This window comes from Grus americana, chromosome 9 (genome assembly GCF_028858705.1).
Source record: "Grus americana isolate bGruAme1 chromosome 9, bGruAme1.mat, whole genome shotgun sequence".
Lineage (NCBI taxonomy): Eukaryota > Metazoa > Chordata > Aves > Gruiformes > Gruidae > Grus > Grus americana.
Genome location: NC_072860.1, coordinates 15,548,369 through 15,564,317, shown reverse-complemented (window position 1 = coordinate 15,564,317; position 15,949 = coordinate 15,548,369). Strand labels below are relative to the sequence as shown.

Sequence of the window (15,949 nt, the reverse complement as noted above, 5' to 3'; positions counted from 1 at the left end):
CCATACTGCTTGACCTTTTGCAAACAGTTTTGCTTTGGGGAATGAAGGAAATGTATTTATTTGGCAGCTCGGGCAATAGGGGTGGTAACTGCTAAGCAAAGAAACTATCTGTGCAGCCAGCAAGGGGAGGGGACTGCAAACTATGCTGTTCTAGATAAATATCAATTAAGTGAGCATGTTCTATTAACCCCAAGACCAGGCTCTTTTCTTCCTTCATTTCAATCCACAATGCTTAAAAAAAAAAATGAACGTTTTGGGGTTTTTTTATCTTTATTATGACTGCAATCAGCTTTCAGCTGGGAAAGAGGAACCAGTAACAGAATTATATTGCCTCTCTGTGGATATTTTGCCAGTTCACAGCGTGTAGCCATCCACTGGATGTAACACATCCCCTTAACAGAGCCTGCTGATGGAGGGAGAGTGAGACAGGAGCGTCATGAGGAAAGACCTCTGCACAGTGTGCTCCATGGATGCTCCTGCAGGATGGGGGAGAAGCTCTGTGCTCCATAGCAGGTGTATCTAGCCCTGGATCTTCATCCTCAAATCCAGCCTCCGCCACTGGAGGCAACCAGCCATTTCACATGTCCCCTTTTCTGACATCTGGCCATGGAGTCAAGCACTCCAAACATGAACTATCGCACTGAAAAGGCCCCAGAGAGAAAGACAGGGAGTGCAGGCAGGCAACAGCGTAACCACTCCTCTCCTTTCGCCACAGCTGCCCACCTTCTGGCCAGAGAAGTGCCACAGGTCCCCAGCTGAGCGTTTCTCTTTGGGAACATGACAGTGCCAAGAATCATCCAAAATAGAGTTCATTCTTGTGCTCAGTAACACTGAAGGAGAAGGGGGCACTGATGCAAGGCAGACTCTGAAGGAGGTGTCCCTTGGACAAAATCCCCCCTTCCTCCCACATACAACTTCAGGTACAACAGACACACATGCTGATGAGAAGAAAGAGCAGCTGCTCTTGCTACCTCCCCCTGCCGTAACCCAAACCAGGGTCTGCACAAGAGCTCAATACTCCTCCAAACTTAGAGCTCTGCCAGGAGCAGCACAACCCCGTACGGCATCTCCTTAGAGGGACCCCAGGCACAGCAGCGCAGTCATCTCCCCGTGATATTGGGGGAAAGGGACAAACCCAAAGCCACAGAGCAGATGCAAGAACAGAGCTATAAAGCCCCATTTAGTGATGATGCTGTTTCCAGCATTAATCCTCATTTCACAGCTCAGCCCGCTCCATGGGGAAAGGGCAGAGAGCAGAAATGCCCGGAGCCGCTGCATGGAGCCAGCTTTCCCCATCACACCAGGAACCAGCCAGCAGCTCATCCCTGAGGACAAGACGGGCTCAGGGCTCATGCTGCCACCCTGCCTCCAAGCCTGTAGCTTTGTCCCTCTGTCACCTTTAGCCAGGACATCCTCAAACGAGCACAGGACAGCAGAGGTGTCCGACAGGTGTCAGGGCACGTCAGCTGAATTTTCTCAGCAGCCATGTAAGCTCCATCAGGGTTTCAGAGAGCCCAAATTCAGTACTTGGAACACAGCAAATATTTGTCTATGCTGCAGCGTGGGGGCTGGAAAAGCCAGAGTGGTCTGCCTGAACAGTGAATACCACAGTCGTGTTCCACAGCTCTCTAGAAAGCTGCCTTCTGGTTTACCATTTTAAAAATGTGTCGTAGCTGCTATTTTCAGAGACAGTACAGTCAGGATGCTGTAGCCCTACAGTCCTGCAACCGTGCTGCAAAAATTCAGTGTCCACATTGACTCCCCTCAAAATACAACACCCCCCTTCAAAAATAATTAATTCCAGAAGTCCCTGCAAGCAGTGTTTGCTGGGTATGGGGCACAAAGCGTGGCTGTGGCTCTACTACTGCATTTAATAGAGATGCAAAGTAAAACCAGCCTCTGGAAAAGCCAAGTTATTTCAGGATTCTGCTATGTGTCACAACAGGGTAAAGGTAAAACAATAGATGTAGTAGTTTGCTTTATGCTCAGAAAGCATAATGTATTAATATGAAGAATATTGTGTTAGCTAGGGAATAGAGACAAACTATGTACTAAACGGGGGAACAGACTTTAAACGTACCATTCCCTGATAGACTGCATGTGTGCAGCCCAGGTACAGAGTAGATGATTTTGGTACAGGTCACTTCACAGGAGACTTCCAAGATTAAGGCACAACAATGATGCAGCCATGGCAGTGATGCTATGACAGCACACTGAGCACATGGAAACGTATGCGTATTTAAAGGCCAGTTATTTGGAGCTGCTTTCCCTGACCTGCTCTCTTCTGTACTCTTGGTCACCTTCTGCCAAGCCATGGAGCTTGCAAATAGGAAAGGGATGTCCATCTCTTACATGTTTTGCTTGTTAAAATTCTTGCTTTGATTTTAATAATAATAAATCACAGCTTGGCTTCAACTGTGCGGGAATAGGAAACCCCCAGAAATAATATGCACATGACTATTCAGAGGGATGTATCAAATGGAACGAATGCCAGAGGGATGGAACAAACGCCTACCTGGCCATGGCGCTATCTGGCAGTTCACGGTGTGCCCATTTGGGGAGGGGAAAGAAAGAAGATAAGCCCAAGGGAGTCTGGACTTGGTCCTCAACATAGTGAGACTCATGATCCTGTTTGTCTCTCACAGGACTGAGATTCTTACAATCTCTTCAGCTCCTGTGGCAGCTCTGCTCTCCATACTGCCCCAGTCAAGCTGGTGAATTTTTTTGGTAATAGATATCTGTTAAAATATGCAGTATCTGGTCTACTGAAAGTATTCTACTTGCAGCAGAAACTATTCTGAATGCAGCAAAGCAACAAAGGAGGGAAGGAGGGAAGGAGATCTTATCTTTATTTTGGTATTTTTGGAACTCAAGCTTTTAGGGTTTTATTTCAAAACAACACTTCATTTGGAAGTATACTTGAAAGTTAAAGAAATATACACATATAAAAATCCTCCAAATGAAATTGCACCTTTTTTCCCCAAAAAACCAGTTATATCAGTCAATGATAAACTGATTTATATGGATCTTTTATTTTATGGGGAGGGAAAATAATCACTCATGAACCTCTTTTTCCATTTGGCTGGTGACGGAGGAATCAATCATTTGTATCGCTCTAATGGTGAACCTCCTCTGCTGGCTAATGATTTTCACTGCTCCCACAAGCACAGCTACCCCTGAGGCCATGGGGAGAGAAGATATCCATCCCTCTAGGAGCTTGGATGACTTCCAGGGATTATTTTTTTTTGCATCAACCAGTCCAGAACTAGCACGAAGTGGCTTACTGACTGACATGCTCACCCGTAAGCTGCGTTACAAAGCAGGCTGGCTGCTGAGTTTTCCGTGCTCTGGAGAAAGCCAGGAGCCTACAGTTCTTCACCAGATTTTAGAGCCGGAGAGCTCAGGGTTGCTATCTGATCCCCCCCACAGTAACCGAGCATAGAGACACCGTGACAGTCACCACATCTGCAAGTCACGAACATGTGCAATACCACCCCCAGGGATCAATTTGATAAAATGAAACCCATCTGCCAAGCTGTCACGAGCAGGAGGGAGCCTTTTCCCCCTTCCTGATTATTTCAGCATTCATTAGCACCAGCGGGTGCAGAAGGAGCTTATGGCACCAACGGCAGACCTCACCGACAGACTGCCCCAAAAAAGGAGGACACACATCCTCAGGGCTGTGCCCCTTCCCCTTGATGTTATCTGGGCTCATGTTTGGCTGGCACTGGGCACACATGCCCTCATCTCAGTACTTCCAACAGCTCTTGCTGGCAAGGCGATACCAGGATTTCCAGGCATTTCCGTTACTTAGAGCCACTCCTTAGAGATGGGGCACAGCACCAAATACTGCAGAGGAGCAGGCAGAAGAATGCGATGGAACCCCCTTGGCTGGGCGCACACCCAGACACGCGTACACACGCTATGGAAAAGTGCTGGGATCCAGCCTGAATCCTGCTGCAGACAGCACCTATGTGCTGAGATAATGTAGCCGGCATCAGGACACTGCAGCAACGGAGGGGCCAAATTCCACAGGTTAGGCAGGTATTACAGCTGTTCTGAAATGAACCACTCCATAAAAGCAGGCAAGGACTACGACAAATTTAACGGGGAGCTAAAAAGGTGGTTTTTTTCCATGAGCTTCAATCATCATTTTCACCCTGCATGAAATCAGAAAGGACTTCAGGATTTAACTCGGGGAATTTAACAGCTTGCAGAGATGACAGACTTCTCAAATGTTTTAAATGAACCTACGAATGAACAAAGTCCTTCTGTGTCCTTCAACTAAAGTTGCTCTTATACTTTACTTATACTGCTGCAAAAATATCTACATACATATATTTTAAATTCCAAATCTCCGTTTATTATTCAAAATGAGAAATACCACAAAGGGCAAACATGGTTTAAGTTACTGATTTTTTGTCTATGTCTGAGCCGTCTCCTTCACTTTGGAAGAAGCCTTTAGATCTCCTTAAGGAAAAGCATCCTTTCCCTAGAGGAGCACAAAATATATATCAGACAGGGGAAAAAACAAACAACAACAACAAAAAAACCCAACACAGAATTTTTTTTTTCTTTTTCCTGGGGTAAAAAACCTGTTTGAGGCTGAGCTCCACGTTCTGAGCTGTAAATTCATCTACAGAAGGAACACCTGAAGGGATGGAGACAATGCTACACCGTGTCTGGCACTGCCTGACCCAAAGCTGCCTGAATTCAAGTGTGATTTCCCCAAGTAATGACACCCTTTCAGTGGGCTTCACTTACATGAAGTCCCCATCCACCCCCAAGGATGCTGTGCCTGATGTTCCAGCCTGTTTCCCTTTGTGCCAGGCCCCCAGATGCCTCAGCTTGGCCATTTGGTGGCCGTGGCACGATGGAAGGCCAACTCCACCCCAGCTCTCCAGGGCGAGCTCTGCCTGAGAAGACGGTCAGTGAAGCAACGGCCACAGCTTTCACAAAGAAGCTGGACCCACCAGCCCAGGACTTCCAGCCTGTTACAAAACAGCTGAAGAAAGGATGAAGAAGCTGCAAAGGGGATGCAACTACTTGGTTCAACCATTTGTTGGCAGAGGTCATGTTCAGAGAGCTGCTTTGTCTAGTCTTCTGCATTCGCCTCTTGGATCGATCATTCTCTGATGAAGGATCCATCTCTTGAACCTGCACCAAAAAGTCATGCCATACAGCAATTTCTTTTGAATCATCTATCAAGTTACTAGGTCAGAGCAAAATATATAATTTAATCTTTTCTAGCTGTACTTTATACAATTGTACAGGTGCTGTTCACTATACACACATTTTGCTTGGCACCTGCACAATTGTGGCCAATGACCTGTATTAATTCACGATAACAGGATTAAGCCCATGTGTCCAAATTTTCAGCTTAGTCCACAGCACTCAGCATCCTTATTTGGCCTGTCTTAAACTGATAAGTCGTATCTTCAAACCAAACACATGCAAGAGATATAAAAGAACATAGAGCATGCACGTGAGAGAGCTGCCTTTGCCCATCGAAAAGGCAGATGAAGCAAGTGCTCATTTTACAACATGGTGCCTATTGCAACCGACAAATGAGATATTTCTGCAGTCTATTTTCCCTAGGAGCTCGTAGCTTTGATTATACAAGATGTCTCTGCACAGACCTGGTTCTCCATAGCTTGCCAAAACCTGCGGAATACTCGTGCCCACTGCCGAGCAAGCCTGAACTGCTCCTGGGTGCGAATACTCCCTTCCCATAAGAAAGCAGGAGTATTCCACTCTCACTTCATACAGGCTGCGAAGTGGAGTACGAGGTGCCAACCAGTGCAAAGTAACTCTGCTCACACACATCTTTACTATTTTAGCTACAGCACTGTTTGAGTCACACATTAAAACCACTTAATTGACGTAAGCTCACATGGTTGCTTTTACAAAACAAAGAGCAAAGGGAACATGAACCACCATCAGAGTTATGTTTCTGTAATGGTGTTAGTTGCTACAGCTTGACCATCGCCACATCGTAAGCCCGCTGGCAGTGGGGGGCCCAAAGCGCGGCATGCTGGAACGAGCATCAGGAATTAGGTCTCTGTGTCAGGTAACTGCTCCGTGCCTTGGTCTCTCCTTCTGTAAGATGGTGATAATCCTCTCCATTTGGTAGAGCTTGTTGAGTACTACAGAAGAAAATCAATCTGTAAATGTGAAGTATTTTGATAGTTACTCCTCATAGACATAAAACAAGGTCATGTTTTAAAAGGTAAAGATAGTTCCCCTAGCACTGTACCATTTGCAAATGGGATTGTACCCCTTTTGAACATGGATGTTTCTCACGTTCCTTTCACTGACTTGCAAACTACTGAGCCAGCGTATCATTAAGTACACATAATCACTGGGGTTGTGGGTCACTGCACAATGTATGCACATTTCTTTAAACCAGTTTCAATTCATTTGCATGTCATTTTCTATGCAGAAGAGCAACTCTGCAATGAATAAGTTATCTGGGCACAATACACTCCCTGAATAAACAATCTGAGTAGCAGCAAACCCAGTGGCATGCCGCCTTCTGAGCAGCACACCTCAGTCCAGGAATAGGATGCACCAGTGAAATAAATCTCTATTTAAAAGATGGACAGAGGGAACCAAAGCAGACACAGTCCATAGCCTAGGAACACTTCCATTTTTTTCAGAGCAACTTAATTCCTTTGCTTCTTTAATTTTATAAAATGAATACAGTACTGGTTATGAGTGATTGACTGACAGCTCTAAAGACTGAACAGCTCTATTTTTACAGCACTGAGTAGCATTGATCCTTCTCCTAAGTCAATAAAAATTCTTCCTTAAATCACTCTGGTCTGTAAGTTATTCAACACCTTCCTCAGCATGAAACTCCATGCAAGTTGAGGGAATTCTTAGAATTCATCAATTCTTCACAGGAATTTAATGAGTCCAAAGGAAGCAGAATTGGACCTGTGCAGGGGAGCGCTATGGTAGGACCAACAAAAAGCCTCACCAACCACACCCTGCTCCAAAAGTCACTCAAACTTTAATGAGACAAAGCATCTTGAAATTTAGGTAACAGGTCAAGATGTCCCAGTCCTTTTAGTCCTTGAGGGACCTCATTCAATAGCAGATGGAGATGTAGAGAGGAATGGGAAAAGATTTCATCAGTGAGACTCCCAGGTCCCACTCTTGATCCTACAAAGAGTGATTCCTGAGACAAAATGACCACACTTTTTGGGCAAGAGCCATCTTTTGGTCTGCACTCAACTATATATATAGGATGGTCCAGCAAGCTACCACTCATTGTAACTTGATAAGACAAAAAAAAAGGCAACTTTTTTCCTTTTGAATATTTCAAGTCATGCTGTATTTCAGGTATTTTGCATCCTCTTTTGGTAACTGCTTTAAAACAGACCATTAAAGTGTCTGGTTTTCACAGCCTAACCCCGTGCATTTGCAAGTCTTGAAGCATTCTGCTAGCTAAATATAGTCCCTGCCCCACAGCCTGTGAATCAGGGGCACTGACAGCAATTTAACAGAGTAATTATTCCTTCCCCTTTCTTGACAACAGTACAAGTAAGCAGCCTTCTGTGGTGAGAGGCTTCCCCCTATTTCTTTTTGTTCCTCACTCGAGTACAGGTCACCTACTTCAATCTGTAGACCAGAAGAGCAGCCCTCAGCTAGCTCTGACACCTTGCTGTAGAGTCATGATTAACAGACTTCAGAAGTGGAGAAGGTGCTTCATGAAGAGACTAATCAACAGGCAAAATATTAATGGATATGGGAAACATGGGAGGATTACACAGGTTGATGGCACACCACTAAGAAGTGAGTAAATGAGTATGGCTCATTTTTAACCATGACACTAACAGACACCTCAGAAAAGTACATGTTCACAGCAGCTTCTCAAACCAATTGCTGTTTTCTTGCCTTAGGGGTGATTTATAGCAGTAAAAAAACTAAAGGAAGAGGTAAATACTATTCCACTGAGAAATCACAAAGGGGCTACTCTTGCCAGGTGCCGAGTTCGCACGCCTACGAAGGGCAGCTGAGAGCACAAAGCACTGCTCAGAACTGAAACTGTGGGTGGTGGGACTTCATCATGGAAATGTGAGCAACACGTACACTTGGGCTGAAGTTTTCCACAAGGAACCAAGACTAAGCACACACACACACAAATAAAGGAAAGAAAGGAAAGAAAGGAAAGAAAGGAAAGAAAGGAAAGAAAAGACTACCCTGAAATGCATTTCTGGGTCCATGCAAGCTCACTGTTAGGTGTAACAGTCGTGCAGCTGCCATCTAGAAAGCTTTCTGAGCTAATGAAATGCCCTATGCAACTCTGCTCGAGAAGTAGCACTTGATGGATCTAGTTATCAAATGGCCACAATTCTAATTGATCCTCAGTTTATCGATTTCCTTGTCACTATAGAGAAAATAAGAGGAGACTGTTTAAAAAGTGTACCTACAGGGAGGTGGAAAAATACAATTCTGGGTTAAACTAGCACGGATTAAGCCGCCGGGTCTCTCCTGACGGAGCACCCACTTTACTCACGCTTCGGACAGTGGCGGAGGGATGCTGGCGGCAGGTCGGTGCCCACCCATCCCACCAGCCCGGGAAAGGAGAGCCGCCAGGACCCAGGCGAAAGTTTAGCGCGGAGCAAGCCTGTCCCCAGACGGCACACGGCGGTGCCGGGAGAGCCCCGGAGCCGGCCGGCCCCCCCCCGGAGCAGCCATCCCGGAGGGTCCGGGGCTGCCCCACCCCGCGGAGCGGGTCCCCACGGCCCCGGACCGCCGTACTCACCCGGTCTCCTCCTCACCGGCCTTTTCCTGCCGCTGCAGAAGCGCACTTTGCTGAAGACCCCCAGGACGTGCCTCTCGCAGAGGGAGCGCCCGTCCTTGCTGGGGCTGGAGCGGCGCTTGGAGGCGGACACCCGGTCGCTGTTGGACTCCCTCGCCTGCCGCTTCTGCCGGATCAACGAGCTGGCGATAGCCGCTGCCATCGCCGCTCATGGGCCCCCCACGCCGCTCCGCTCTGCTCCGCTCCGGGGGGCGCCGCCCGGGCGCGCTGGGGCCGAGCCGCCGCCGCGCCCCGCGGGGACGGGGGACGGGGACGCCCCGCTTAACGCGCTGCAGCCCCAAGTCCCTGCGCCGGGGAGGGCTCAGCCGGCCAGGCGGAGCAGGGCGCCCGGGCTAACAACCATGGCTGGCCGCCGGACCCCGCCGCCCATGGGTCTGTCCCCGGGGAGCGCAAATCCCGGCGCAGGCGGCCGTCGGCGAGAGACCCCCGGCCGGGCTGGCAGCGCCCCCGCGCCTTGTAAATCCGGGAGGCGGCTGCCCCGCTTGCAAAGGTCCGCCGGCGGCAGCTGTGTCCAAAGAGAGGGTGGGGGGGGCCGCGGAGGATCCGCGGGTCCCTGCGGCGCAGTGCCGCTCCGCTCTGCCCGGGCGCAGGCAGCGGCGCTTCCTCCCTTCGGCCACCCTCCGGCGAGGGGCCGTGGGATGAGTCAGAGCCCCCCCGGCCCGCGGCCAGCCCCGGCCCCAGCGCGGTGGCTCGGAGGAGCGGCGCGGCAGTGCGCGCACATGGACGCGGCTCGGCTCCGCTCCGCTCCCGCGGCCGGGCTCAGGGCGAGCCGCGCTGCATTTCTGTTTGCACTCCTCCTCTTCCTCTTTTCCCCCCCTCCCCACTCCGCTCGCAGAGAGGGCGGGAGGGGAAGGAAAAAGCAGCCACGGGAAGAAGCACCAGGCCAGCAAACAAACAAAAAAGAGGCGATACAATAAAATTAAATATATATATAAAAAAAGAAGCGCCCCGGCCGCGGGTGCGAGCTCACATCGCCGCAGCTCGGCGCCCCGGGCTCACAGCGCCATGGCTGGCGCAGCTCCCCCAGCCCTGCTCGCCGCCTCTGCCCCGGCAGCAGCTCTCCCCGACAGCAGCAACCCACATCGTCCGGCCCGGCGGGAAGCCGCGGAGCGCTCGGCACCGGGGCGGCCCCAGGCCCGGCTGCCGCGGCGGAAACGGCGGCGGGAGGAGCGATGCGAGGCAGGGAGGAGGAGGAGGTGGTGGAGGAGGAGGAGGAGGAGGAGGGCGGGGGGGTGCGGCTGCTCTGCTGCTCCGTGCGGGGCTCAGGATGCTCCGCGGTGCCGCCCGACGGCGACGGGGCGAGGAGGAGCCGAGCCGCGCCCGCCGCTCGTCCGCATCCTCCGGCCCGGCCCGGGAGCCGGGAGGGGGGACCGACGCGAGGCCGGGGGGAGGAGAGGGGAAGGAGGGGCCGGGGAAGCCCCCTCGGACGCCCACGCCGCGCGGGGCTGCTGCCAAGGCGGCCGGGAGCCCCGCAGCACCGCGGCGGCCGGGCGGGTCGGTGCCGGGCGGGAGCTGGGCTCCGGGCTCGGGGAGAATTGCAGCTGCTCCCGCTCGCCCTCCTCTACGCAATCCTACGTGATTGAGGTTTGGATGAGAATAATCGCGCAGGCAGAGCGAGGCAACTGCAGCTCCGCGGCGGCTCTGCCCCTCCGCCCGGGCAGCCCCCGGGCCGGCCCGCCGCCCCCCGCGGGGAACCGGGCTTCCCCGGAGCCGCAGCCCCGCCCGTCCCCTCCGAAGGAGCCGCCTGCGACTTGTGCAGCCACCCCGGCCACCTCCTCGGCCATTGCTGTGGATGCCCGAGCACTCAGCCTCAGCAGCCGAGCATCTCCATGGCTTTCCCCGCTTCTCTCTGCCAGCAGAGACAGGGCGACAGCCCCCGGCACCCCAAGGGCTGCGCTGCCGGGGGAAGGGGCGGGGGTCGGTGCCTCGTCTGGGGAGCCGACTGCAGTGGTGGGCACTACCAGGCAGGGCCGAAGGCAGACCACCAGTTTATCAGCAGGCGCCCTGCCCCGGCCAGCCCGCAGGAGCTGGGCGGGCTCCCTCGCATCTACAGCCGCAAAACTGCACCGGACAAAATTTAAGATGCAGAAATATGTCTCTGGTTATCCAGATGAGTAACTGCTGTTGCTGCCGTAAGAATGGTGCTCTCCAGATTTCAGGTTCAAGTTAACAGCTAACGAGTTATGTGCAGGAGGTGATGAGCAAGGTACGTGGAGGAGGGCGCAGGGAGAGGGGATCTCGGCTGGGAAGAGGAGACCTGCCTCAGCTACGCTTTGGCGAGTACCAGTGGCAGCAAGAGACTAACCCAGTCCCAAAGTTGTAGGGGTGACGCATCTACCCAGCTGAAGAGGGCATTTTAAACCAATTGGGGTGCCCCTCTGGGAATTACCAACTCCAGCAAAACAATCTTTGTAAGTACTTCACGGCAAGAACTTCAGCTCTAAACTACTATAAAAAAAGGCAACTGAAGCAACCACCCACCTACATCCATACAGATTAACTAAACTCTGGCATTACTTCCTGATTTTCACTCTTAATCCCCGTGCATGGCAAAATGAGGTGGAATCAGGTTCTCCTGGAGAGAACAGGGGAGGAAGATGTTCAAAACCATTTGGGAGATATAAATGTTTGGCTGTTGATCTCTTTTTAACTGCTGCCAACTTTTTTGAGCAGATTTCACTGTCCCAATCAATAAAGATTTTTCTTCCCTTTCCTGTAACTAAAATGCTTCATATTTTAATTTTCTCTGCTGGATTATTTCACTTGACATCAAAGAATGTTGCAGTACAAGGTACAGGCATGGCCTAAAGAAAGCTGTTTGCAGATAGAGAATCACTGTCTGAACTGCCAGTGAATTATCCAAAGCTTCATCTTCAAAGGATGTGAGCAAATCTGACATCTTCCCAAGAAAGAGGTTTTTTTCCTTTAGATATATAAAGATACTTTTTTGCCTGTAGTGTTCAAATCTCTGGTGAAAGAATGCTGTTTTATTCCCCCCCCCATATTAGATAAGTTTCAGTTATTTTGACATGCGGCTAATTTGTTTTCTTGTGTAGCTGTAAACTAGGAGTAGCAGCTCTGCACTTAAAAATGATCCTAATCAGTGATAAAGTTGGTCACAGTTTTGTTTGGGTTTTTTTTTCTGGTGATTTGTGGATCTGAAAAGAGCTCCTGCGACTAACGGGAAATGCTTCTCCCAGGTATCTCTGCTTCTGCAGTGATGGAATTAATTTAAAGCAGAGTTTGTGAAACTGAATATAATATTGCATTTGCTAACACACAGGTCTGTGGTTATTTATAGATGTCCAAGGAGTGCACGGGGTTTGGTTCTGAATGCGGGCACAGCGCCATGAACTCCTGGTGACATTACTGCCATGTGCATCTGCTCTGCACCACTCTGGATCATGCCCTGACATCACAAAATTTTCTGAAGAGCCCAAGCTTTTATAAACATCAAGCAAGCCTAGAGCAGTCTTGAGCTGCAAAATTGAAGGCCAACCTCGTCATGCTCCTGCACCGTCATTCTTGCAGATGAAACGTTACCTTAGGTGGGCTGCCAAGTGAAACAGAAAAGCCTCCATGTGCTTTGGCTTCTGCCAGTGGAAGTTCTCGCCTTCAACTTCCGTTTGGGTAAACAGGGCTCAAAACATCTCCCATTTTCATCTGTATCAGCTATTCCTCTTTGAGGGTAGTGCAGCCTACACTGTTCCATACCATCTACCCCGTTCTGAACCCAGGGGCTGCATTCACCCCTCACTGCTGCCAATGGAAGCTGAATTGTTTGACCAAACTGGGCCAATATGGCATTTTTCCTTCAGGCACATTTTAAAAAAACTAATATAATATAATATGTTATATTAATATCTCTATATAATATAATTATTAAGACAATTTTTCTCCCCTGCCTCTTCTCCCCTGGGCTCCCTCCTCACCTCCAGTCCCATTCTGGAAAGCTGCACAGTGTGCGCTTTGAAGAGGGAAGGAAAGAATAGCACTGATTCATAAAATGAACAAGCAAGACAGTGTTTTGATCATGCTGGAGAGACTTGTCAATGCTCCTCCTGCAGTTTGTGGATGGAGAAAGGCCCCATCCTGCACACAGGAGCAGGCAGAGGGTCAGACCCCCCATGGCTGTTGAAGAATCAGACTCACAATGCTGATTAAACATCCCCACCCCACCCTAAGCATGCAGGAGCCTATATATTAGACACTCACTATGGAAGGAGGCCAATATAAATGTTTCAAGACACTGTCATTTCTGAGGTTTTGTTCACTTCATAAACAAACTCCTCTGTCCTCAGTGCTGAGGTTTAAAATGAAGGCCAGGGCTTTGGTGGCTTGAACAGAGAAGAGATCTAGAATTGCATTCCCTTACCTTCCTAAACAGAATGATCTATCTAGGTCAAAACGGAGGTTATTGGCATCTTTCCTTAGTGAAGTGCAATAATTCCCGCAGGGTTGCTAACAGAATATCCTGTTTATTTTTCACAGAGCCTTCAAAAGCCATGGGCTATGTTCTGTAGATTCAGTCATTAGGCATATCTCTGCTCTCCTAATTCTGTACACACAGAGCTAACTACAGATAGAAGCATACGCAGGTTTTTGCTGCATAGCTGCTGAAAATGCATGCATGAAAGTTAAGGAAGAGATTTAAATTTAATACCACTTTAAAATGTATATGCGTATCGCTATAGTTGAATGGGGAAAAGAAAGACGCCCATCTCTGGCCAATAATTATGAATGGCCTAATTCACCATTTTACAGCAGCATAGCAACAAATCTCTTCCAATAGGAAGGCACTATTGAGTTTGGAAGTCTGCACGCAGACACCTCTTAAGAATTGTACCCAATTTCCACGCTGTGTAAATTACATCTAAAATGTGCATTGCCAGGGCTGCTTATTAAGCAGAATTAAGCCCATATCCGTGTTTTATTAACTTTATTCTTTACAAGGTAGCCCCTTGTTGCATGTCTAGCATAATTAAAATTCATGCAGCTTTGGCATTCCCCAGTCTCTCTGCGTGGGTGGACTTTTTTTAAAAACATGCCTGGGTAACCTGATAAAGAAAAGACCTTACAGTATTTTGCTTGTGCAGGGTAATTCTGTTTACAATGCATGGTTTTATATGTATGTTTGGCTGCCTAATAAGAATTCATATGGCCACTTAAAAATATGCTGTTTAGGGAGAGAGATCTGGCCCTAAAAGAGCAGCAGAATAGGAAAACTGGCTGGCTTTCTGGGCTTTTCTTGCACAGCTGAGCTCTGAGCTGACTAGGCCCTTTAATAAACACGGAAAAGCCTGCATCATCTGATTGCTATATTAAAATAATTTATTTAATGGGCCCCTCGCACCCTTTTTTGGCTTCAAAGATTCAATTAAAACAAAATTTGCAATTCATCACGAGGAACATTCATTAGCCTACCTGGTGTCTTTAAATACAGCTCTAGCCTGGGGAGAAGTTGGGCTTGTCTGTGTCTTAAAGCGAGTGGCAGGTAAGCAGGTACGCAGATTGCCAAATGAAGCCACTGCTGCAAAAACTGGGCCACGAGCAGCACCAACGCAACAAAACCAACTGGAGCCCAGAAAAAATTCTACTCAGATTTTATATGTTCATATATATTTTTTCCTTTATAAGAGAGGACTTCTACTTAACAGGTTTTATTCCTCCTCAGTGACTTGTTGCCTACAGCCAGTGGAGGCAGGGGAACAGAAGAAAGCCTTGCTTCACTGAAGGCAACAGTGACTGTCTAGGAATGAAAATTCCATGATGCATTTTTCTTCAAGAAGCCTCCTGTATGGCTGAATAGACTTTATCTCCTTGGTTCTGGAAGCGTCTGCTGAAAATAGCAGGAAGGGACACTATCCAGGGTTGATTCTGCTGCCTACACCTTGCTGCAAAGGTTGCCTCCCTGAAAGGAAGCCTGAAAAGGAGTACTAGCAGAAGGGCATCTGAAACTGTTCCCACATATGAAGAGAGACCTCCCTGCAGACAGGTCAGTGCCTGTCCCACATGCCAGAGCAAGACCTAGGGCTTGTTCAAGATGGGCTCATCTCAAAGCTGCTCCCACCCCAACAGCCCTGTTCATCAGCTCTTCTGCCATTGCCTTCCCCAGTGGGATAAGGGCATGAAACATTGCTGTCCTCGCAGTGATGTGCTTCAGTTATGGCTTCATTAGTGGCAGGAGTCCAAGGGAAAGGGCCTGCAAACACCTGCTCGGTGACAGCTCCCACACAGCACTTCAGTCATTGAGGCAATGCAGAGAGGACGCCTCACTGAAGGGTCTCCAATCAAGGAGCGATGAAAGGATAGGTACTCTACTTGCAGATAACCTTGTGCAAGGCAGAGCTAAGAGCCCTCTCTTCCTGAGCGAGGGACACACAGCCAACCAGCTGCTCCAGGCTTAGGAGCACCCACCTAAGCGTATCTCCTTGCCTGTACTATAGCTGCTGGCATCTGCCTCCCTCCCTTCCTCCCTCTGCCTCTTCTTCCTCACTCGTCTCCTCCCAACATCCAGCAACTCCCTCCACCCACCCTCTTAAGGACTTTTTCACCTGTGGTCACCCATCTAAAGGCCCTAAGCCACAGGAACTGCAAAGACCTGGAAGGGGGAGGGAGAGCATGGACTTGAGATTTCATCCCAGGTTACATCTGCATTCACAGCAGGCAAGAAAGAGGAAAAGACCACATCCTCGTGCTTTTAATGCAGAGCAGGAGCTTGAGGCTGAAATAGGTGAAATAGCCACCACAGAACGACCCCAGTTGTACACACACATCATGCCCTTCTCTGTCTGACGCAGAGACCTAGTACTCAAACCTCAGGGTAGCTGCACTTTCATGAACAAGACAACTCCTCCAACCTTCCCCTCCCTAGGAGAGGTCAGCCATCCCCATTGCTGTCCTTGAATCCTATTTAATGACAGCCTGTAGCCCATTTTTGCCTACACTTTCAAGAATGCAAGAGGCGCCCAGTTCCCAGGGACATTGAACTGGTTGTGTCTGGCTTTATATCTCACTTGCCTGAAGGTGATATGGTCTGGGTGGAGAGGGGAGTGTGACCCCACAGTGCGGTTTCAGAAAAAGGGCCTCCAAACCCCTGGGCTCAGGAGGTCGAAGGGG

The 15,949-nt window shown here is 49.4% G+C and overlaps 1 protein-coding gene across 3 annotated transcripts in view; it reads right to left on the bottom strand.

The window, feature by feature from the left end:
• FGF12 (fibroblast growth factor 12) overlaps positions 1-15,949 on the bottom strand; it is a 226,479-nt gene that overhangs the window by 93,095 nt on the left and 117,435 nt on the right. The window contains exon 1 of one of the 3 annotated variants that reach the window (XM_054835894.1): positions 8,774-10,379. The exons of the other annotated variants lie outside the window; for them this stretch is intronic. Coding sequence (XP_054691869.1) covers positions 8,774-8,972 — 199 coding nt within the window. The 5' untranslated portion in view covers positions 8,973-10,379. Of the gene's footprint in view, positions 1-8,773; positions 10,380-15,949 lie in introns of those variants that run through there. 3 annotated transcript variants of the gene reach the window in all.